The sequence below is a fragment of the Protopterus annectens genome, chromosome 6.part0, assembly GCF_019279795.1.
Source record: "Protopterus annectens isolate FY-2018-M chromosome 6.part0, PAN1.0, whole genome shotgun sequence".
NCBI classification, from domain to species: domain Eukaryota; kingdom Metazoa; phylum Chordata; order Ceratodontiformes; family Protopteridae; genus Protopterus; species Protopterus annectens.
The window spans coordinates 1,404,572,531-1,404,598,557 of NC_056737.1; the positions used below are offsets into that span (position 1 = coordinate 1,404,572,531).

The window sequence follows — 26,027 nt, forward strand, 5'->3', positions numbered from 1 at the left end:
TCCTTCCTTAATAAACCTGCAGCTGTTACATCCATTACATTTATAAGTACCAAAGGTTTTATCGGTGGTTGGAGGTTGTTTCTTCATTGTATTATGTTCTAACATATATTTAATACGCTTTTCTTTCTTATGCACAAATAATTGTGTCTCAACAAAAATCTTTCTTAAATTCTGATTACTGAAAATAATCTTCCAATTATTCTGGATTGTTTGCTTAATCTGAAAAGTATCTACAGACATATCTAAACAATATCTAGGAACAATTTTATATACTGGAAAACGTTCGTATTTTCCAGCTGTTAAACCACTACCCCTACTAGTACTATGTTCTACCAAAGTACCATCAGAATCATTTCTAATGTCAGTTAACTGCTTTTCACTAGATATTTCTTTGTTGTTCTTTCTGTTACTGTTAAATCCAACAGAAAGAATTGGACCAAACTCTGTTTTTCTTTTATTAGCAATTTCCATAGCTGCCTATTCTAAGCTTTGCAAAGGATACCCTTTTGCAAGAAAAAGCGAAGTTATATATTGCACTTCTTTCTGACAAAGTGCATATTTACTTATCATTCATGAGGCTCTAATATAGATGTGTCCAACCTGCGGCCCGCGGGCCACATGCAGCCCTCAGACCTCTTCCATGTGGCCCTCAACCTCTAACTGCAACATCGATGTACGCATGGCCCCAAAACACTTTTTTTGTTTTGTGTTTTTCGCTCCTGTGACATGTAATGCTAATGTCGGTGTGCGCATGCGCCAAAGCTCCCTTCTAGTTTTGTTTTTGAGCCAAAAAAGGGTCAGTGTGTTTACGCCATTATTTTGCGCCAATCAGTGTGTGTGTGTGTGTGTGTGTGTGTGTGTGTGTGTGTGTGTGTTCTCGCTGAAGAGGGGCTCGTGTATGGATTTGCCGCTGTTGCCTTTGAAAGGGACAGCAATTACCTGTGTTAATAGGTAAGTATGGAGTGAGTGAGTGCACGCATGAAAGCAGAATTGTGTGTGTGAAAGTAGAAGAAGAGTGTGTGTGTATGTGTGTATATGACTGAGAGAGACACATGCACAAAGAGGCTAACAATGATCAGTCTACTTATTGAACACAAACAAGTTAGCTCACAAATATATCATACATTAAGAGTACACTTTCATTAAATTGTGGCTTTCCTGACAGGTAGAGTGTTGTATTGAACATGAACTCATAGCTCTTAACTGTATGGATTTTCAAAAAAAAGTCTGGATTTTTGCCTCATCTTCCAATTTGTGTCTTTTGCTTATAAAATAAAAATAGTCATCCAAGGTAATGCAGTTCCAGGGAGTAAAATGAGACAGCAACCTAGGGTTAATGGGTCAGTAGTGGACTGACTATGTGGGACTGTAGCATATAAAGTTGTATTGTTTTTCCAGACAAACAAAAAAGCACCTAGTACTGTTTTTTCATTGGTGGGTTCTAAGCAGTGGTAGATTGGACAACAGTAAGCATAGCTTTGGTGGATCATCAATACTGGCAAATCAAGTGGGCACAATGTCATTTTTTAAATGTTGGGGATTTTAGTGTGTATGTGTGTGCTTATGTGTTGGGAGTGCTGCAACAGTAGATGATTATTAAAGACAGAGACTTATAGACTGTGGAGAATATGTTTGTTTCAAAACTTAATACTTGGGTACGCATGCCAGAAGTAGATTTTTTAAGACATAGCTTCTTGCCATTTACAGTGTACGGATATTTACATTTAATGGACAATGTATTAGCGTGGGCCTGTGGGGTTCTGAATGATGCCAAGTCTACCACTGCTAATGTCTTGTAAAGTGACCTGGAAATGGATATTGGGATGTTACTGAAAAAATATAGTAAGTGGGCTTAGAAATATAGTTTAATTAAACAAAGTGTACTTTCAATTTACAGGCCATAATTTAATTTATTTCAGGTAGTCCAGATACTGGTAGATTGTATACCATTAGACTTAATTAGGGAGAGCTGTCATTCTGGGGAAACAAGCAGCCCTAGTTTCAGTGAAAGCTCTGTGGTTGCTTGCAGGTAGGAAGTTGCAGGATGTTGATGCAATGTGTTTTATTTATTATTTTTAATGCATTTGTCATTTCAAAGCATGGTTTTCTTTGATGCAAAAGAAGGCAGAACTGAATGAGCCATATAATGTTTAACTGACAATGATGGGATAGAAAGATTATAAGTAAAGTAAAGAGCTTATATGGCAACTAAGGTTGGACGCTGCAAAATGGCCAGGGCTTAATGACAACATGAACTTGAGCAGTGTTTTGAAATTAAGAAGAGCCAAATTATAATAACACAACATAAAATTGGTATATTCACATACTTAATACACTCCCAAAGAATTGATTCATACATTTTTTATTATTTTGATTTTTTATATTTATTCATTATTTTTTACTTATTTATTTATTTTTTTCTTTATACTTATTTAGTATTCATTAGCATTTATTATCTTGATCGCAATAAGATTCATTTAATGTTTTATTGTTGTTGAACAATGTTTAGCAAGAAGTTTATGTTTCGAGCCTTTATGTATATGAGAAATATTATGACAAGGCTATTTAACTGGTTTTACGTGTAGCCCTTTTAATACCAAGCACTTGCAGGTGATATTTTATCAATTAGTTTTTTAACTTAATTGATCACATGATTTTTTTAGTATTTAAATAGGAGCAGTTGTTACATGGTGTTCATCTTGATAAAGCTCAGTATTGCATTGAGCGAAAGCACTTGAGGGATTTGTTACTTTGTGGTTTTATCCAATAAATTTGTTCGTTGAATTTCATCTACGGGATTTTCATTTACCTTCCTTCTGCTGTGGACTACATTTTTTGGTATAATGTTTGCAGCTACAGTTGTTTCAATGGTGTCTGTGATGCATAACTATTCTTGGGCCTGTGTCCCACTTTTATTTTTCGATTTGTCCAGATTTCTTGCTCTAAGGTTGAGAGGTATGGTTCCATACTAAATCAGAAGTTGTATTTACCTTGGAAGACTTTTTGGCATAATCATGAAAAACAGAGCCTTTTTAATATCTCTGCTTATTTCCAATATAAACTGCCATGTAACCTTGCAAATAACCTTCTTATTAAGCTACTTTGCCGCAGTGGTGGTGCTGCGGTAGCGTTGTCGCTTCACAGTAAGACGCTGTCCGGTTCGATTCTCAGCTAGAGCGTCTTCTGTGTGGAGACATGCATGAATGGGCGTACCTTCGTTGAAGGTTGTGCATCAGGGCTGGTAACTCGGCACGTAAAAATCAACTACCAATCATTAGCGGACCGGAGTTCCGCTGTGGCGACCCCTAACCGGGAAAAGCCGAAAGACACAAACAAATTAAGCTACTTTACTTATTTTGGAATTGACAGGTATGATTCATCTGTTCTGACATAAGCATAGAGTGCTAATGTGACTTTGATTTCTTGCAGCAGTCTGTGGTTTACATAATCACAATAACTTTTCTGTGTTTCTATGTGTGTAATCAATTTAACAGTTTTAAAGATGTTTTCCAAAAATAAATAAATATATAATAAATAAATAATCCTCTCTACACTTTGAGCTATTGACAAAGTCTGGGGATTTGTTTTTTTCAAAAGCGAAGGTCAGCATTACAGCTCAGTAAACTGTCAATCTGTGAGTAACTTCTGTGCAAATTAAAATGTTTGAATGTCAAATGGCTTTAGATTGGAGGGAAGCTTATTTTTATTTAATTTTATTTTATTTTACATTTGTTTACCGGGAAAGTCTGTCTGGACACAGGTCCATTTTCAGCAGAGGCCCGGGGAGAAAAGCTCCAAAAATAACACAAAACAATATAATGCAATACATGAGAGAGAGAGAGAGAGAGAGACAGCAAATTATGGATGTAGTACTCATACAATATGGCAGAGATTACATCTCGCAACATTGAGAATCATTGAGGTACAGAATAAACTTAAAAACATTTTTTTTTACAGTTATAATTACAGCAAGGCAAATATCAATGAGTAAAGTTTTTAGGAGAAAGCTGTTTGTACATAGCTGAAGCTCTGAAACAATCATTTGGTATGGATTAACCTGGGGATTGACACAAGTTATATGTTTACACCAGTATGTAGCATTATAGTTTATGGTTTTCTTATTGATTTACTTTTTGCCGAGCAGTTGTTTGTTGATTTATTGATGGTCCTTTTGGTGGTGGGAAATTACATGGATGAAACATCTCTATTATGATTTTTTTTCAGATATTTTGACTTCCAGACAATTTCATTCAGTGAGTGGGTGTCATGTGGTTACTAGGTTGCCTATTTTACAAGTAGGGGCTTTTTGTGTGTGCGTGTGTGTGTGTGTGTGTGTGTGTGTGTGTGTAAGAGAGAGAGAGATTTAATATGTATACTGAATATAATTTTGCAAATGGAATTCTTAGTTAAACATGCCCCTCTTCTAGGGCAACTAGACTTGAGTAACCAACATTAGATCTTAGTCATCCAGCTGGGAAAGGTTAGTATGTGGATTTTCCATCTGGTTTGATGAAGGCTATGCTACTTATCCAAGGACTACATTTATGGCTATCCATCCAGCCATTGTGTTGCTGAACTACATTGTTTGATAATGAGAGGAGCTTTTCACAGAAGTTGAAGGTTTTTGTGTCAAGAACCTGTCCATAAAAAGTATCTCGTTTATGTTGCAGTGAGGGCTGTGGTCTTTGTAGTGAGCATTTTAAGTATAACCAGTATTTCTGAGGTAGAGGAAGTCTCTTAAGGCAGGATCTTTCTTAGCCTGGAAAGCAAGCCAATGATGACATTTATAGGGGCCAGTGAGAGACAGAGGAAAGCAAGAAGCTTTTTAGTCTGTTTGGATAACTAAGTGAACTTAGTCCTTTGACCTTTTTGTCAGAAATGGTTGTAGTCTTTCTTTTGGCAGGGTGTTTTGCTGAGGCACATGCCAAAAGGGACACTGCACTCAATAATGGCTCTTGTAAAGGAAGAATACAGGGATGTTACAACCTCCTTGTCCCTGGATGAGATACCCTTACTAATGAAGTGGGCCATGTAAAAAGCTTTCCTTACAACGGAGACAACGTAGTGGTCAAAAGTCAGGTTTCTATCAAACTGGATGCCCAAGTACCATACGACTTATTGCGTGCTTACAACATTGTTATTAATGTGATAATTTGTGGGTCTCCTCAAAGGGGATGATGATGCATTTTTTGGCATTTAGCTTGAGGCCATATTTCTGGCACAAGTTATTTGTTTGGGTGAGACCCTCTTGTAGCTTATTCAGAATTGCTTTATTAAGTCAGTAATGTGAATTCTTTACTTTATTGCAAATTTGTTGGGTTATTTTTGTGGATTATAGTATTGTAAGACTGCTGATGTTGACATTTTACATAGTTGGACTGCTGGAATGGTTTTCCCAGTGAGAAATGCTAGTTTTGTAGTGAATATCTGGTTATTTGTAACAAAAAAAAAAAAAAAAAAAAAAAAATATATATATATATATATATATATATATATATACATATAGATATATTAACTAAGATGTTAGAGTTAACTGTTAGATTAGAGAATTAGAATTAGAATGAGAATGCGAATTAGAATTTTAAGGCAAATATTAGGCATTTATTACATTTATGCACCTACAGTACAGCCAGGAGGTTGACTGTGGTCTTCCGGAGCAACAAAAGAGTTAACTATATGATATATTTTATATGCGGCCCCAAGACCATTTCTGTTCACTCAATGCGGCCCCAGCAAGCCAAAAGGTTGGACACCCCTGCTCTAATATATTGACCTCTAGGTATATTTCCTTTCATATAACCTGGATGGTTACTATTGAATGGCAAGTAACTATTAATAAAAGTATCCTTCCTAGAAATCTGACTTTCATACAAGTTATTCTCTCTATTCCATGTTAATCTGACATCTAAAAATGACATATTATACCCCTTTTTTCCAGTAGTAAACTTAAGAAATGAAGTACAACTGAGACTATCAAAAAACTCTGAAATATTGTATTCATTTTTAACTATAAAAACAAATCACTTGCAAAGCGTCTGTAGAACACTATATTTTTATATACAGGAATCTTGATTAGAACTTCCCTATCTCACCAACCAAACACCAAATTCACATACGCTGGGGCTACTGTTGCCCCCATAGCTACTCCCCTTATTTGTTGATAAAATTTCTTTTTAAACACACAAAAAAAAAATATCAGTTAACAATACTGCTAACAAAAAGCACTACAAGATGATCCTAGTCTTGTCAATGGGATTGTACTTGTCCAAATACTTTCTAACAAATTCAGTACCTTCATCTTCAGGAATAGTAGTAAACATCTAAACCACATCAATAGTAAACATGTAACAATCATTTGCTAACAATTTATTGGAAAGACAAAATGTTCTAACAGAGTTCTGAAAATCCCATGACTCCTGAATATAGGATGGTTGATTTTGAAATACTGGATTCAAAACAGAGTCCCTTATATATCAGGATATAGTGGGAGAAAAGGAAAACCTTACCTACTACCTTTATGGTGAGAAAGAGAGTTCTGAATGTCTGCTCACCATCTTGCTTAATGTTATGACTCCTTGATGCAAAAAAGATCAAAATATGTGAAAAAATAACTGTAAATCTGAGGTCTGCAATTTTGTGATGAAGGACAGCACAACTCCGTCTATCAAGTGCCTTTTTGACATCCACATTCAAAACCATATTACAGTGGGGCTTTGTTTATATTACCTTGAGAAAGACAGCCTAAAACAAATCCACATTTAACTTCATACAACAAAGGTAAGAGGAGAGTAATCCTATGCGTAGTTATGGAATGAAACATTTTACAGAGTGAATTTGGGACTAATAATATGTATATACCATGAGGTCTGTGCCTGGCTAAGAAATAATTCAACAGCCTCTTTCACTATGGCAGAGGGAAAGACCTCCAATTTCATGCCATGATTCACTGCTGCCTTACAGACATGAACATTTCCAAGGTAATACCACATGTCCCAGAAACTTTATTATGTGGGTCTTCTTACTTATCTGTTTTATCTCTTTAAGGGATATGGGTAGCAAAATCATCTAATGATGCCTATTAAAAAACAATAAAGGTCCAACCCTCAAAGAAAGCTCAACATATCATCTTTGCTGGAACACAGTGGATAGAAGAGAGTCTGGTGTAAAGTCGCTAAATGCATTAAGAATCTTACTGCTATACTACTCCAGTTTAGTGATTCATGTTTTAGACACAGATAAATGTTCTAAAAAATGACGTCACGTGAATTTCATTGTTCTAGACTGTTTGAAGCTTTAAGACCAACTTCAAAACAGAATTACACAGCTTTTCCACTTTCTGGCACAAGGTGGCCTGTAGCACTCAATCTGCATGAAAGAGAAAAGGGATAGCTATCAGAGCTACCCTTTTGGAATGAAGTTTTTTTAAGCAAAGCATACCGTTTTGAAGATGGATTAGCTGTTCTTTAAATCAGGGAGGACCCAAATAGTATTGACTTAAAAAGGTAATCAAGAGAACTGGGTGTTCGTTTACAGTAGGCATTATCCAGCAATATCTTCTGCACTACACTATGACTATCCCTGAGAAGTGGGGTTGATTTACAGCAGGTATTATCCAGCAAAACCTATTAGTGTCCAGTTCTTGAACCTGTGGAGTAAAGGATAAATGTAACAAATCTGTAGCAATGTGAAAGGAAGGAACCTTCAACAGATGCAAGAAAGAAAACTGGAGAGATAAACTTCGAAAGAAACTGCATAAGGCTGTCTGGTTCTTCTTAAAGACTAAAATGTTATTTAACTGATGAATATGAGTCAGCAAGATTTGAAAAGTGAGAAAATTTGAGAGGAAGGAAAGTAGGTGTGGAATATGATTATTCCTGACCCACTTGTTTTAAAAGTCATGTCAAATACTGCTATTTGATCATACCCACAGGTGTCATGACAGCTTGTGATGTTACACTATTACATCTCATATGTTTAAATACATGTTTTAGCTTTCATATGAAATATTTCAAATCTGTTTAACTATCTTGAACAGTTCAACAATAACATGTATGCTTGTTTCTAAAATTTGTTAAACAAAACCTTAAGTATACAACAGTACTATGTTCTTCACTTATTTGATTAAGTATGTTAATAAACTTGATATATGCAAAAATTAATCTATGTATATATTTGGAACTGCTACTGTCTTTTGGTTTGGGCCATGAATGAATTGGATCCTCAGACCAACTCACCAACCCAGTTAGCGAACAGTAAACACAAAATAAGGCTGGTACAATGGAGACAAATATGCAGTTAGTTTAGAAAACTATGGGCAACACAAGACACAAACACTAAAACACAAAAATGTTCAAATGTTTTCAAGATTAGATCAAATGCTAACCAGAATCTGAGAAGTCTTTTTCTTTCAACTCACTAAGATCAGTGTGAAGAAGGGTGGAGCAAGCTAAAAGTATTAAGATGGATGACGTTTTGAAAAGGCTACCTCAAGCATTCTGTAAAGTAAATAAAAATACAAACATATCAAAATATTGAATAATTTGGAATGGAACCTGTACATTAATGAAACCACTTCGGAATTTGTCTGATACTCCATTTATTCAGTAATGGTTTCTTAAAGTCATACTACAAAGCTCTTTACTATACACTGCTGTACTTTGTGGTTGGAAGTTGTTCATTGAGTTCAAAGGCTACATCTAAATCACACTGTGTCACAAACACATTCAGACTATGCAGCCCATATCACTTGCTAGAACAAGGAAGCAGCAAATGATGAATGCCTAATGTATAAGCTGATAAAATATTTATTTAGATTGATAGATTTGTTAACTAGGATAGGGCACTGATCAAGTGTGGACCTATTTCAGGGTCAGCCTAGGTGTAGAAACAACATATTGACAGCACAAAAAAATAGAGTGAACGTTTACAATCAGAGTGAAATACAGCATAAGGATTACAATGCAAAGATAATGACATAACTATTCAAATAGAGTGAACGTTTACAATCAGAGTGAAATACAGCATAAGAATTACAATGCAAAGATAATGACATAACTATTCAAATAGAGTGAACGTTTACAATCAGAGTGAAATACAGCATAAGAATTACAATGCAAAGATAATGACATAACTATTCATTATACAAGCAGAATTTACTATCCAGAAAAAAATAAGCTCCAGAGTGAGTGTGGAAGAGGGATGGCTGAGTACAGAGAAAGATAGAGGAATGAAAGATGTTAAAGTTGAAGGGATGTGGTAAAACAGGTTGAGTGATTGAGGGGAGTGGAGACAGCGGGAGCAGAATTAGTTACTTAAACAGGTGATAATGTCATCTTATTTACCTGCTCCAAGGGAAGCTGAGACAACCATGTGCTCTCCAGCAGCTCCTTCCGCTTCACTTTTGGTGCATCTCGAACGAGGAGGTAAAGTTCCTGTGCATTGAGGCCACAATGTTGACAGAGACCGTGTTCAATCTCAAATACCTTGGCTCTCATATAGGACTGACTAGATCGAATTTGGAAGTCCTCCTGGCATTCCAGAGAGCAGAATCGTGTGTCCCATGCTGTGGTGCTGCTCTGTTCTTTAACATGGGAAGCTGGCTTATAGCAACTGACACAGAGTGGGTTCCCTTCTTTGTCTACAGCTTGTAGGTACCCACATGTTGAGAGACGATCTGATGCTTCCTTGTCTGGAGAAGAATATGAAGTCAGCACTTCTGTTTCTTGTGTGCCACCAGAAGATCTCCTACGGTAGTAATAATACTAAGGATTACTACACAACTGGAGAAAAAAGAGTAAGAGTACCTATGTTAAATGCAACCACGTATTAATGACCTCACACTAGTACGTGCAGTTTTTTTTTTTTTTTAGGGTTACTTTCCAAATGCTGTCTATAGTAATAAGGGTAAAAGATGTATGTCACACAGACAAAACATAAGTACCACCAAAGCCCCAATTCAAAAACAATCATTACACATCCAAATTGTCTGCCACATTTAAAGTTGCATACACACAGCAAAATGAGAACAATTCTATTTAATTTGTTGTAGAAATAACATTGTTATTGCAATATCTCTAAGTATAAAAGCTGGACACAAACCCATTCCAAGATGGAGGACATCCTGTGAGCAATGTAGGACCCACAGTTCCTGCAACTATCTGGAAAAATTACAATTAAATAGCCATCAACTCAGTGAACTCCCTTTCAGAAGGCGGTCTATAAGATAATACAACCTAACTGCTTGGCTAATAGCAAAAGATAGGCTGTTTCAACAACAGTAAAATAAGTTAACTTCACTGACATCTCCTAAAGGACTGAACACATGGAATTAAGAGGCCTGTTGCACTTTCAAACTAGAAGTCCACCTCCTGGGATGTCTTTGGATCAAGAAAATATGGATGCACAAACACCTAAACAAAGCTTTCAGTTATAATATTACCTGAAAAAGACTTAAAAACTAAAAGACCAAGAACAGGAAAACAATCAAAAAACCCCAAATCCACTATGAGATAAAAGCAGAACAATATCCTGGCTTAGAAGAACTAAAAATTGTCACTGCAACCTTTATAAATGGCAGTGCAAAATGTCTCTGATTAGTTATCATCGTTTGGCAACACTATTAACCAAACTACAACCAGACTGTAACTAACAGAAGCTAAGGTTGCTGAAAATGAAATAAAAATTGAAAAAATGCAGAATCTCTGTGATAAAAATACAAATGTCATCCAGGAGCTTCAGCAGAAGGTTTTAGACCTAGAAGCACGAAGTACACGTAACAATATTCTGACCAGAGGAGTCCCAGAGAGTTAAGAGCACTCACAGCTGCAAGTAATTACCAAGCAAATATTGGGATGTCTCCTAGACTATCCACCAGACACCAATAACATAGTAACTGAAAGAGTACACCGTGCTGCCCGCACTTCACAAGTCTTTAATAGACCTAGAAAATGTATGTTAAATTGTTAATTGGGACGTTACTAACATTCTTTTAATGGCCAAGCAAAAGAAAAGCTTACAGTGGAAAGGAAATAACATAACCTTCTCACAACCTACCCTATGTTATCGAACAGATAAGACAACAACTGGCACCTTTTTGTTCCTATCTAATCTCCAAAAAGTGAAATTCCAAATGAAGACTCCTAGTACCTTGTCATTCCAGCACAGTGACAACAAATATTTGATCAGTTCTGTTAAAGAAGCTAAACTGGCTTTTCTGCAGGTGTTTGGAGAAGTGTTCGATCTATAGCAATGATTTGCCTTCATAGACATGATCGGACAGAATGACACAAAAGTTTATCCGCCATAAATTGCATTTAATTGCAATTAAATAAATTAATTAATTAAGTTAGGACCGCCATTTTAATCCCATGATGCCAAAAGGGAATCAACGAAACTGCGATGGATTGCAACTCGGTCAGCAATAAGGAAACACCATGAATTCTGAACCAGAAGTTTGAATCTACTTCCTCATTCCCGACGCGAAGCACTAAAGAAATACACAAGCTTTTCAGCGGATTAACAAGCGACAACAATTATCCTGAATCGGATCTGTTAATGGTGGATTTCTTTTCTAAAGCCTCTTTCCAGTCTTCTTGAACTTTAAAGGTACTCCATGATATACGAGTATGCTCCATACATTATAGTTAAGGTAGAATCTAGTTACTTGAAGTGCTGCACTTCGAAAGGCAAGACAGTTAAATGCCATTCTGCTGTGTAGCTACTCTACTATTAGCAGGTACAGGATACCTGAAATAATTGAAGAATTTGGTTGATTTTAAAGCTTTGTACTCAAGATTAAAACGAGAACATAATGGAGAACTGATTTATTTATTTATTTTACATTTGTTGACTGGGCTAGTCTAGCTGGATACATGTCCTTTTTCAGTAGAGGCCCAGGGAGATAAGCTCCAAAGTTAAGTAAATTTACATAAAAACAGTATTTAAAAATACAATACATAAAACAAGTCGACAATAGTTAAAAGTTCAATACTTAAAAAGCATATTTCTATGAATTACTACACATGAGAGGATTAACAATATTTGGATAGAGAAAAGATATAAAAAATGAGACTTATGTTTAAGAAATAAGTATAGAGGCAAAGGAAAGTTTAGAATTGGCACAAGTGTAGGAGAATACAAGGGTTCAGAGTTATTGAGACATATGGGGTAGAAAAAAGAAAGAGAATGAAGGAAATAGATGAAAGAAGAAAGAACAAACAAAGCACAAGCTAGTGTACAGGTGACTTCTGAGGAGTTTAGTTACAAAGAGGTCATAGCAGGGAAGATAGGGGTAGAGCAAGGAGAAGAAAAAGGGGGATGAACTATGGTTCAGTTTGGTTTCGAACAGGGACAGAGCCAGAGTAGTTGCTGATGTTCTTTTAGGTGTTTCTTGAAGAGAGATGTTGATGAGTGAGATGTGAGTGTAATAGGAAGGTTATTCTAGATTTTGCCCACAATATTGGTAAATAGTGAGTCCCCCACTTTATTGTTAGATTTGATATTAGAAATTAGTAGCTTGTTTGCAGAGCGAAGTGTTGAAAGATTTTTATATGGGGTGATCAGGTTAGTGAGGATTGGGGTGTTATTTGGGTGATGAAGAATTTTTTGTGTGATCACAAGTTGATTATACAGTAGTTGGTTTTGTAGCTCTGACCATCCTAGTTGTTTGAGGTTGTAGCAGTGGTGGGTTCTGAAAGGGTTCCCTGTGCCAAATCTGGCTATGTTGTTAGTTTCCAGTTTGTTTATGTTGTATTTTGATAGGTTGGTGTATATAGCAGAAGCATAGAAAAGGGTAGAAATGAGGTGAATTTGGGCAATAGAGGTTCTCGCTAGTGGTGTGAGGTAGGGTCTGAGTCTATACAGGGAGCCTAGTTTTTTATTAACAGTTTGGATGGTGTTATTGATATGGTCATCGTAGCTGAGTTTATTATCTATGGTTATGTACAGGGAGCCTAGTTTTTTATTAACAGTTTGGATGGTGTTATTGATATGGTCATCGTAGCTGAGTTTATTATCTATGGTTATGCCCAGGAGACGTGTGTTAGTATCTGGGGTAATAGTAGTTCCATCGTTAGAGGTAATCGTAAAGTTGATTTCTGGTGATTTTTGGGTGGGAGAGAAAAGCAGTAATTTGTTTTTTTTGGATTTAGGAGGAGGCAATGGTGGGTAAACCATGTTTCTACAGTATTAAATACTGTTTGAGTCAAGGTCTGAAGAGAGGTTGATGACTTAGCTGTACAGATTAAAGTTGAGTCATTGGCGTATTGTATGCAGGTGGCTTTAGGAAAAATAGTGTTGAGATTATTAGTAAAAATGGAGAATAAAAGAGGGCCTAGAATAGAGCCTTGAGGGACTCCAATGTTTACGGGAACAGGTGAGGCGAGATTGTTGTCCCAGAGTACTGCTTGTTGCCTATTTTCTAGATAGGATGTAAACCAACGTATTGCTTGTGGGTCAAGAGATTGGGCTTTTAGCTCACTGATTAGTAAGTCATGGTTAACCATATCAAAGGCTTTTGATAGGTCAATGAATAGTGCAGAAGATAGGGAGTTGTTATTTCGATTCCTGTTTATACAGTCAGTGAAGGTTAGCAAGGTGGTAGTTGTGCTATGAAAGGGTCTGAAGCCATGCTGGCAGTTGGCCAGTAGATTATTTTGGAGCAGATGTTGAAGTAGTTGGTAGTGAATACATTTTTCCATTATTTTGGCCAGTGGGGAGAGTAGTGCAATTGGTCGGAAATTAGAGATATCAGTGGATTTGCCTCCTTTATGTAATGGGATAATGTGAGAGACTTTCCATATGGATGGGATGTTACTTTCTGTGATTGTTCTGTTAATAAGGATGGATATTGGGTATGCAATGACTTTGGCTGCTATTTGGAGGTATTCAGGTGGTAAGTGGTCTGCAGAAGGGGTACAGGGTTTGAGCTTTGGAAAAAGTTTGCAGATATAGGATGTTGGTACATGATGTATATGGAAGGAGGGCACTGGACTGCTATTGTTTTGGAAAGGGTTGGGGGTGTGTGGGAGGTAGTGTCTTTGCAAGAGTTATAATAGTTTCTGTGAAGTAATTGTTGCAGGCATCAGCTATTAGTAGAGGATTATTGTTGGGAATAGAAGATGGGGCTGGAGTTTTGGTATGTCCTGGTTGGAGAAGTTTATTAATGCCTGACCAGAACTTTTGAGGGTTTTTTGGGTGAGATTGTTGAAGGTGGTGATAAAAGTTTTTTTTTTGTCTAGGATAATGTCTTTTTTAGTTGCATTTCTTAGTTGTTTATATAGTAGCTGGTCTGTAGAGCTCTTAGTGGCTCTCCATTTGGCCCATATTCTGTTCCTAAGGAATATTTTTTCCTTGGTTTGTTTAGTGAGCCATGGGGCTGGTTTGCTCCTAACTCACGAAGAGCGCAGGAAGGCGTGGAGATCTAGGATTTCTAGGAATTTAGTATAAAGTAGGAAACAGCTTCATCTAGTTTGAGTAGTTTCAGTGGTGACCAGTCACAGGCCTTACGTTCACTTTGAAAGCTTTCAGCTTTAAAGTGCTTCTTTGAATGATAGGATTTAAAAGTATTATTTTTAGGACTATGAGGCTTTTGCTTTGTTATATAGGTTAGAACATGGTCACTAATGTCATCTGGTAGTGTTCCTGTTGTATAGGTTCCAGGATGACTGTTTATAAGGATCCAGTCAAGGATGGTTTCTTTATTATTAGGTTTATGAATTCTAGTGGGGGAGTTTATTATTTGAGAGAAGCCATGAAGATTAATATGGGTGGTAGGATTGGGGGAGTTACAAGTAGTCCAGTCGATGTTAAAATCTCCAAGTACAATTGTTTCTTGGGGTAGAATGGTGGAGAGACTACTAAAATGTTTTCAAGAGTGTTAATGTTGTTTCCTGGAGGAATATAGGTACAAATAATATAAATGGATTTAGATTTATTAAGTTGGAGTTTGATGGACAGGGTTTCTGCATTGTTGATAGAGGGTGGTAACACATTAAAGGTTGAGAGTAATAGTTCAGATTTATATAGCATAGCTACACCTCCACCTTTCTTGGAAGTGCGGTCACATCTAAGGATGTTATATCCAGGTGGTGTTATTTCTAGATCCTGTGTAGAGGGTTTAAGCCAAGTTTCTGTGAGGCAAAGGATATCAAATGCATGTACATGTAAAAGAGCATGCAATTGACTGAGTTTGTTGTTAATGCTGCGGATATTGAGTTGAGCTATTCTGAGAGAGTTCACTAACTGTATAGGGTTAGAGATAACATTAGTAGTTTGTTTTTGTGGGATGATGCTGATATGTGAATTTGGGCCAGGATTTGGATGGATATCACCATGAGATAGAAGTTGTGTGGGATGTTTTAGTATAGTTCTTATATATTTAGAGTACTTGAGTGAGGTATTCTTACTGTAGATGTAAGTGACATGGGAAGATCTATGAAATCTAGGGAGTAGGTAGATTGATGATGAGGTTATGTTGCTATGAGAGAGGGAGCTCGGTTGTGTTTTAGGTAGAGTTTGATAGGTTTGGATTCTGAAAGAAGATCATTTTAGTTAACAGGGTTGAGAGGTTATGTAGAGTGTTTGATAAAGGGGGAGGTAGCAGAGGGTATAGAGGTAGAGTACAGTGATTATTGTATTCTTGCAGTAGGGAGGGGTTGATTAAGTATAGAGTTGGCAAGGGGAAGGGTAGATAATTGATGGTGTGAGGTGATAGGTTGAGGAGTATAGTGGGTGTGGCTAAGGATGTGTAAATGTAACAGCACTGGGGTGGGTGGGAATTGGGGGTAGGGTAGGGGAGCAGAGTGAGACCGTAGGGCGAACAGAGCGGGTTAGACCAAGTAGAGGGGGAGTCAGCAGAGACAATCAGTGAGCAGTAGAACCCCAAGGAGAGGTAGTGAAGCCGGTAAGTAGCTGCTAGAAGAGCAGATAAGGAGTAGGACAGAAGGGAGGGGGAACTATGGAGCATTATAGTTTATAGTAGGTAGGAGAAGAGGAAAGTACAGCCTAGAAACAGAAGAAGAGGTAGATGGGGGAGAAGTCAGACTACTGGGCAAGGGATGAGAGGGGGCAGAAAAAAAAGAAGAGCAGTGAGCAAAGACTAAGAAAGAATAAGGGGAGTAAGGGCTCGAAGCCTAGAGTACACTGCCACCTAGTGGGCAGACAAGTAGCAGCAGGTAGCCAGGTAAAGAATCAGCTGGTGGGAAAGATAAGGTAGGTAGCGAGGGGTAAATCTTTCAAGAGACTAAAATCAAGGAGAGAGGACTGGCTGCTGGTTTTCCTGACCCAGAGGCTAAATTACTTTATAAAGTGTAATTACAAGACGAATTAAGAAGATTAGCCTTCAAAAAGGGTCAATTGTAAAGCATACTTTGTAAGTTTAGTACAGTCAGGTGGGAGCACAGGGCAGCAGAAATAGAGGATGGTCCAATTAGGCAAGGCTTGAGGTGGTTCAGGGGTCCTTAGAAGCCAGGCAGGTCCGTTAATGCAAGGTTGTGGAGAGACTGCTAGGAAGGAAAAAAGGTAAGAAGAAAGGGTATTTAAAAAAGTGATACGGCTTCAAAAAGAACCTTAAGTGTACAGATACAATAAGGTAATTTCCACAGTTCTACAAGTCTGTAAAAAATACTAATTATACATTTATAATAGAATTGCTCTAAGACGAGGTTTAGGACTTCAGTCTGGCAACAGAACAGACAATCTAAAACCTGTTAAAGTATAATAAAGCAAAGTTGACAATTACCAATTTGCAGTTGCCTTTAAAAAAGACAATTCCTCACAGGGGTTGTATTACAAAAGTAAATATTTGCCAGGGAAGTTCAACAGTTCATAACTGAAATGATACAGCAACATTTTCATTTCGGAAGTCATCTTGAATAGCTGGGTCATTTTAATGAGACTAACTTTGAACTATTTAGATTTACTATGATATAAGATGATGATTTCTTTTTTTTTATTATTTTTTACAAACGGTTGTACTTGCATAGTTGAATATAACTGACATAGTGACTGGCCAAGTCTTAAAGCTGACATATGATTAACAGGCTAGTTTTCTTTTTTTTTTTTTCTTTTGCTTTATAATGACCCGTGGTGACTAAAAGTTTTGAGTGAAGGATGCACATTTTGGTTGGCTTGGTTATTTTCTTTAATACCTTAAGCTTTATTATCTATCTTATAGTGAGAGGGAAGAGATACCAGCTTATTTTTTGCATTTCTCTATTAGAAAACCCTTCTATTCCTATTAAGAAAACTCTCCCAGTAGTAGTAGTCTAGTGGTTAGTCAAGGGGTTAGAGCTGAGAGTATTAAGTGCCATGAAAGTATTTGCCTACTGCTCTGCCCACTTATCTTAATATGTGTCTACAGAATAATAAACTGTTTTTACTATTATAAAAGGAGTGCCCTAAGCAGGTTAAATGTTGGATGCCTACCATTTCTGTTTTCTTTTGGAAGTTAAGGAGGGGAAAAACGGAAAAGAAGAAAGTTATATAAATGTTAAGTATTGATTCATGGAATGTTAAGGGGATTCAGGACACTAAAGAGAGAAAATTGCTTTTACACTTAATTCACAAATCTTTAGCAATAATAATTTTTATCCAGGAAACACAAGATACCTGAGAATTGGGACCCAATTAAGAAAAAAAAAATGGATAAAAGCAGTTATTGCTTCAGGTAATAAAACTAATAGCTGTGAGGCTGCAATTATAATTAAAAATTTATTTAAAGAACAAATTGTACAATGCAATTCAGACAGCAAGGGCAGATTGTGTTACTTTACAACAGTAAACACTAATTTTGATAAACCAATTATGTTCATAAACATTTATGGCCCCTGCGTGAGACAACAGAACTTTACCATGTCCATGTATAATATTTTATAGCTATTCCCCAATCACTACTATGCTTTTGGAGGAGATTGGTACTCCTTAGTTGACCCTGTTCAGGATAGAACTAGCAGAAGTAAATCATATAACATGCAAGTTTCTACAGCCTTATCATCTTGACAACTGACTACAATCTAATAGACCTCTACTATTTTTGCAAGACAAAGATACATACTTATCTAAATATACCTACTATTCTACACGCAATAAATCATGGTCCAGACTGGACTTTTTCTTGATTTCTGACCTCTTTATAAGACTGCAAACCCAGTTTTCAACAGAACCAAGACTTTTCTCAGATCACTAGAGAATTACTCTCAAGTTATCTTGGTCAAATTTTTCAAAAACAGAATTTAAAAAATACAACTGGACATTAAACCCATACTTGCTTCAAAAAATTGAGATCAGGAGGGAAATACATTTTTTATTAGATGACTTGAACAAAAAAATATATCATCTTCTACAACAATATATGATGTACAATGGGCAGCATTGAAAACCCAAATTAGAGGTCTACTTATACAAAAAGGTTCCTACTATAAAAAAAAACTTTATATGAAACCGGAAACTCAACTAAAAACAAATATTAGAAGGACTGAGGATAAGTTACAAGACAAATATTTTCCAGTGTTAGAAACACAAATGAATAATCTCCAGAAAGAGCTACTGGTGCTGTAATCTGAACAATGCTCATTTCAAGAAATGAAATCCTTAGTTAACTTTGCTGAATGGGCACAAACCCAGTCAAAATTTTTAGTGAGAATAATAAATGGAAATAATAAAGTTCCTAATATAACAAATCTAGAATATCATGGCAAATCATATAATACCAACTCAGAAATTGTGGGGTTATCTGAAGACATCTACTCCCAAATGTACGATCAACAAGAATTTGTCACCATTAATCAAGAAAGAGACTGATTCCTAGACAACCTAGTATTCCCCCAATTACATCAATCTCAACCTGATTCTCTTTCATCCCCCCTTTCAAAGCAAGAAGTCTTACTGGCAATTAACTTTCTTAAGTCAAATAAGGCTCCAGCACTGGACAGCTTTACAGCCGAATTTTATAAATCATTCAGTGAAACAAAGGCAAATCTGTTATTGTTAGTTTATAATAATATATTAGATAAGGGAATCTCAGATAAGTACTTAAATAACTCCAAAGGTATTCTAATACCTAAAGTTAATAAGGAAAAGAAAAATCCTATCAATTACAGACCCATATCTCTTATTAATCTTGATATCAAAATTTTAGCAACAGTTTTAGCAAAAAGATAATTCCTAGCATTATTTCACCTGAGCAATCAGGCTTCATTCAGGACAGACACACGTGTGGCAATACCTTAACTTTAGATACATTGATGAAACTTTCCAGTCTTCAAAAATATCCACTATATGCCGTTGTGTTAGATGCAGCCAAAGCATTCGATAGAATGAATCACAGTTTTCTGTTTGTAGTCCTACCTTATTTTAATTTGCCGGAAAATTTTATAAATTCAATTAAAACTCTCTACTTTAACCCTAGCATAACTTTATTTATTAATAAACTGATAATGGGGCTAGACAGGGGTGCCCACTGTCACTATACCTTTTCAATTTATACATAGAATTGCTTTTCCTACTCATAAAACAAAAGACCTACCACCTGGTCGCAAAAATATTTAAAAACAAAATTGTTTTCTCAGCTTTTGCAAACAACCTAATTATTTACTTCTCTCTTCCAGAAACAGACATGAATAAAATATTAAACTTGATCACCATGTTTACAAAATTTTCTAATTACAAAATAAATCTAGATAAATCTTCTAGATTCCTGTTGAATTCATTCTGCCATACAAACCATTTTATCCTGAATTCGGAAATAAAACTCAACCACTCCCTGAAATATCTTGGCGTATCTTTTCATTTGGATAAAAAAGCTCTTTTTCCAAAATAATATTCTAAAGTTACTTTTGGGCCTGTTCTAGAGTTATCTTTTCTTTCAAAGGTAGCAGTTGTTAAAATGAACATACTCCCTAGGTTATTATTCCATCTCAGATCCATTAATACAATAGTTAGTACTAATTTCTTCAAAAAAGTTAATGTACTATTAATAAAGTTTATCTGGCATCCTAAATCGATTAGAATAAGTTACCAGAAGCTAATTCATTGTAAAATAAATGGTGGGTTCAGCTTACCAGATTTTGGCCTATACTACGATATTATATGTGTGACTAGAATTATTAGAATATCAGAGTTTGATCCAAAGAAGAAAGACTGGGCACCACCTTGGCTACAATTCTGGTTTAATTACACAAAGGCTTATAATTTTAACCCTAAAGCCCTACCATTCCTCAATAAATATACTACTAAAACTTTTAAAATTCATGTTCCACTAAAAATCCCTATTGAAAGATTTCAAAAATTGTTGAACTCCCTGGATTTACACAAAACATTTTGGAAGCTGCAACCATTACATTTAAATCCTAACATTACAATGAACAATGAAATGCTAAATCTACACAAATTCCCTCTAATTAGAGAGAAAATACTATGGGACATGTATGTTGTCAGGAATCTGTCTCTGGAAGAAGTTAGGTGGATGTCCTTCAAGAATGCAACTGCAGTCCTGACATATGGGTTGCCCTGCCTCAGGCAGCCCCTCGGTCGGCCGGATTCCAAAGTCTGGGTCCGGCGTCGGCTGTTGTCGCTTCTTCCCTGACGTCAGAGCAGCTGGGGTATAAAATCATCAGCCGACGCCATCTTCTCCAGTCTTTCTTGCCGCGCAGTGCCCGAAGCAGAAGCAGTTCGCAAGTGCCGGTCGGCCAGCTTCTGTGTTTTCAGTTACCGAAGTCATCAAAAAGCTAAGTACCCCATTGGGGAACCTTTTCTTGCCTCAGCCGATGTCAGATAAAACTGCAAAAGTTAATAATTGTGTGTCTTGTGGTAAACAAATACCTCATAAGGACTTCCATTCTTACTGCCTTCCCTGCCTGGGCCCAGACCACGACGTCTCGGCCTGTGCTTGCTTCAATAAGCGCACACTTAGGCACCGGGCAGAATTTGCTGAAGACTTTTTTGGTGAAAATTACTCCTATATCATGCCGTCGGAGCTTCCGACAGCACACGTTTCCAAAAAACGGAAGGACCGGGACCGACTTTCGCGGCCCGCGACTTCCACCGACACCACGCCTAAGCCTACCGCAAGTGTATCGGTCTCTTCGGAGGCGGTAATTCAACCGCTCCAGGTCGACGACACCGTTTTACCGCACACTACAGTCCCGGAGGCTTCCTCGGTACCGGTTGTTGCTTTTCCTCCTGAAACCGAAGCCCAAGATTTGCCTGACACCATACCGGTGGACAAAGTTACTCCAGCACGTGGGACAGCTAGGCCTCCTGTGCCTATGTCCATCAAGGCCTACACACGTGCTAAGGCTGCCAGCCAGGCTAAGTCTGACCCTCCTAAATCTTTTTCGCAGACTCCCACTTCAGATAAACAGATCATGACTTTAGCTGCAGATCTAATTTCTTTAATCAGGGGCTCTCAGGCTCATCTAGACAGAGGTTCTCAGCCGCCTTCAGACAAAAGGCCTAGGGTTGAGCAGACTGATACCCTTTCCTCAGATGAAGCCTCTGGTGAGTCAGGCCTTTCAGATTCCCAGGAAGAACCCTTCCCAGCCTACGAGGATTATGATACAGATGAATCCATTCCCTCTGCCTCTCCTCCTGAGGATATTTCTATCGGGGAAATTCTCCACTCCATGAGAGAGCATTTTCAGTGGCAGGGCCAGGATTTCTCCGACTCCAGGAAAAGGCTTCGGACCTTCCTTAAGTTACCTCAGCACAGGCCTTTAGCTATTCCCCCAGTGTTAGATGTATTGGATGATGTGTTCTCAGACTCCAGTACTTCTCCTGATTCTCTCCCTCCTGCTCCTGTCAAGCCAGACAGATATTACAGGGTTCCTGAAACTCATAAGCATCTCTTTAAGGCCCACTCTGTTGATCTAGAAACTATTTCTCAGGGGCCCAAAGGAGTGGCCACTTCCACGACCAAGAATCCTTTGCCCGCAGACAGGGAATCTAGGTCCCTGGAGAGGTGGGGTAAGAAAGTTTATACCTCTACCACCCTTGCCATGAGGGCTCTTAACTGTCTTTTCATATGTTTCAGTATCAAAATTTTCTGATGGATGATTTGCAGAAAAGTTAGCCTCTCCTGAGCCTTTAGATAGAAAGGCTTTGCAGGATTTGGTTCATAATACTCAGCAGGTTAGCAATCATTTTCTTCAGTGTGGTTATGATGCATTGGAAGCTTCATGTAGGGCAGCTATGACAGGGGCCGTCATACGTAGACATGCTTGGTTGAAAGAACAGTCATTGCCAGATCATGTTAAAGTAAAGCTTCTAGATGCACCTCTGGAAAAAGACAAGCTATTTGGTGCTAATGCACAGGGTGTGTTGAAATCAATTGAGGAAAAGGCTAAATCAGTACAAACAGTCAAAGATTTCCTCCAGGTTCAGCCACAAAGGTTCAGCAGGAATTGTCCTTCGAAGAATTGGTCCTTTCCAGACACTGACAAGTTTCAAAGGGGAAAAAGCAGGCGTGCTCGAGGTAGAGGGCAATACCGAGGCTCCTACAGGGGCCGCCAATGGCAACCAACTAATCAGAGAAGTGGCACAGGGACTCCCACTGCTCCACAGGGACAATCACAATGACTTGACTTTGACACCGCTGACCAAGGCTCAAAGAGAAGCTCCTTTAGGCGGAAAGTTATCCTTATTTTCAAAAAATTGGCACGTTTTACAAAGGATGGATGGATTTTGAACATAATAGACAAAGGTTACAGGTTCCACTTCCATACCTTACCAACAAGACAAGGCATGCCAAACCTGCCACACAATCAAAGGGCAGAGGCACTCATACAAGTTTCAAAGCTGCTACAAATCAAAGCAATAGAAAAGGTTCCTCCTCAGGAAGAAGGCCAGGGATTCTACTCAAGACTGTACTTTGTTCCAAGAAAAGAAAAGCAATGGAGACCTATACTGGACTTGTCCGCTCTAAACACCTTTCTCATTGTGCCAAAATTCAAAATGCTGACGTTACAGCAACTTCTTCCCATGCTGGGCAAGGGGTCTTGGCTGGTTACTCTGGACCTCAAGGAGGCATACCTGCATGTCCCAATCAGACACAGTTGCAGAAGATACCTCAGATTTCTTGCAGGGTCAGAGCATTATCAATTCTCAGCATTGCCGTTTGGCTTATCTACTGCGCCCAGAGTATTCACGAAATGCCTGGCATCAGTAATTGCACATTGCAGACTCCAGGGGATACAAATTTACCCTTACCTGGACGACTGCCTTATACAAGCGGACAGCAAACAAGCATACACTTACTGCAGGCTTTGGGATACACAATCAACATTCAAAAATCAAGACTACTGCCATCCCAACAAATAATTTTTCTAGGAGCCAAACTGGACACAAACTCACAAATGGCTTTCCTCACGGAAGAGAAACAAGAACAATTACCAGATTTCTTCAAAAGCCTAGCAAAGCTCACCCAGATGACTGCAAGGAAAATCCTGCAGGCCCTGGGTTTCATGGCATCTTGCATTCTTCTGATTCCACTGGCAAGACTACACATGAGAAAACTACAATGGTACCTAAAAAGTTTATGGTCTCAACACAGCCACAACTTAGAAGAAATTATACCACTCATTCCATGTCTTCAAAAGGAATTTTTTGTGGTGGGCACAAGCAAGTCAATTAAACAAAGGCATGTCTTTCAACAAACCGCAAGCAATTCAAACCATTACAACAGACGCCTCAGATCATGGATGGGGGGCGCACATGGAAGGCAGATGCATGCAAGGGCAATGGGCTCCCCGGGATATGCATCTGCACATAAATCAAAAAGAGATGTTGGCAGTGATTCATGCAATCGAGGCCTTCGGAAAATTTCTTCAGCTAGGTCATCTGCTAGTAAAGACAGACAACACCACTGTCATGTGGTACATAAACAGGGAGGCACTCATTCTTACCCCCTCTGCAGACTAACAATGACTCTTTGGGAAAAGGCCCTGAAACTGAACTTACAGTTGCAATCCCAGTTTGTTCCAGGCAAGGACAATGTTCTGGCGGATAGTATAAGCAGAAACATTTTGGACCCGCACGAATGGATGCTGCATCCAGACATTTTTTCGCAAATAACTCATGCATGGAGAAGGCCGGACATAGATCTCTTTGCCTCTCACCTCAATCATCATCTGAAGAAGTTCTGTTCGAGGACACACCATCCTCAAGCCTGGAGAATGGATGCTCTCCTTCAGCTGGAATTCTCTGACAATCTACGCATTCCCACCTCTACCATTAATGACCAAGGTGTTACTGAAGATCAAAGCAGAGCAACCGAAAGGTATTTTGATAGCTCCAGACTGGCAAAGGCAGCACTGGTATCCATTACTAAGGAGCATATCTCGCACCAAGCCGTGACCCCTGCCTCAATGGCCTCTGCTTCTAATTCAGCACAATTACAGGACTGTTCATCCCAACCTGCAAACATTGCAGCTGACAGCTTGGAGGGTTCCATGACTTCTACCCATATCTCCCTCTCCAAAAAAGTTCAAGAGATCCTACTGGAAGCACACAGACCTTCCACCAGAAAAACGTATTCAGCCAAATGGAAGAGGTTCATCACCTGGAATGCCAACAAGGGTCAGGATGTATCAGTAATAAACATACCACAGATACTAGAATACTTGGCAGAAATGCTTCATAGTGGCCTTTCATATTCTTCCATAAAAATACACGCTTTAGCAATCTCAGCAAAATACAACTGTGATCCACCTGTGTTTTCACATCCTTTGCTAAGACAGTTTCTAGGAGGGATAAAGAATATCAAACCTCCCAGGAAACCACCAGTGCCTGCATGGGACCTCAACTTCGTCTTGGAAAAATTAACTCTTCCTCCTTTTGAGCCAGCAGCATCTTCAGAGATGCAATTTCTCTCCTGGAAAACAGTTTTCCTGTTGGCAGTTACCTCAGCAAGAAGAGTCTCGGAGATACAGGCCCTCATGGCAGTACCTCCATTCCTCATTTTTCATTAGGACAGAGTTTCTTTAAGAACCAATCCTTCATTCATGCCAAAAGTGATATCCAGGGTGTCTCTAAATCAAGCAATTCACCTGCCTACTTTCTTTCCCAATCCTCAAAATAAAGGAGAAAAGCTGCTGCACACTTTGGACATACACAGACTATTACGCTACTACTTGGACAGAACAAAGGCCAACAGAAAGTCTGACCAATTATTTGTAGCTTACGCTGCTGGAGTGCAAGGAAAGGCAATTTCCAAACAAACAATTTCAAAATGGATTGGACACTGCATCAGATTCTGTTATTCTTTCCATGGAAAAGGTGTGCCAGCCAATATCAGGCCACACTCCACCAGAGCTATAGCCACCTCCACAGCCTTTCTAAGAGGGGTGGCTACAAAGGACATTCTAGAGGCTGCTACATGGAGCTCCGTGCATACATTTTCCAAACACTACAACCTGCCTTTATACTCCAGATCCTGAGCAGGCTTTGCTTCGGCAGTCCTGCAGGGTATTTTAGCTACACCATCTTTTTCTTATATCCTACCACCCCCAGCTTGGCTATGGTATTCTACCCATATGTCAGGACTGCAGTTGCATTCTTGAAGGACATAGTACAGTTTTGTACCTACCATAAATGTAGATGTCCGATAGATATGCAACTGCAGTCAGGTTTACCCTCCCTCCTACCCCACAGTAATTTACCTTTTTCGATCCACTACCCCTTTTCCAACTTAGCTGGGGATAGCTTTTATGGTGTATCTGTTTATTACTATTATGCATGTCTGGAATTTTATGCATTCTCTAAATTTAGCCTTCCTTGGAGGGCACCTGGCATCTGGGGCAAGAAACACTGAAGAAGATGGCGTCGGCTGATGATTTTATACCCCAGCCGGTCTGACGTCAGGGAAGAAGCGACAACAGCCGACGCCGGACCCAGACTTTGGAATCCGGCCGACCGAGGGGCTGCCTGAGGCAGGACAACCCATATGTCAGGACTGCAGTTGCATATCTATCGGACATCTACATTTATGGTAGGTACAAAACTGTACTTTCTTTAACCTGCCGCGGAGCTATATT

General features: G+C 38.4%; 1 protein-coding gene across 1 annotated transcript in view; it reads right to left on the minus strand.

Annotated features, from left to right (window-relative positions):
- Positions 1 to 26,027, minus strand: part of ZRANB3 (zinc finger RANBP2-type containing 3) — a 2,104,294-nt gene that overhangs the window by 29,025 nt on the left and 2,049,242 nt on the right. Inside the window, exon 19 of the mRNA XM_044074946.1 lies at positions 9,342 to 9,744. Coding sequence (XP_043930881.1) covers positions 9,342 to 9,744 — 403 coding nt within the window. The remainder of the gene's footprint in view (positions 1 to 9,341; positions 9,745 to 26,027) is intronic.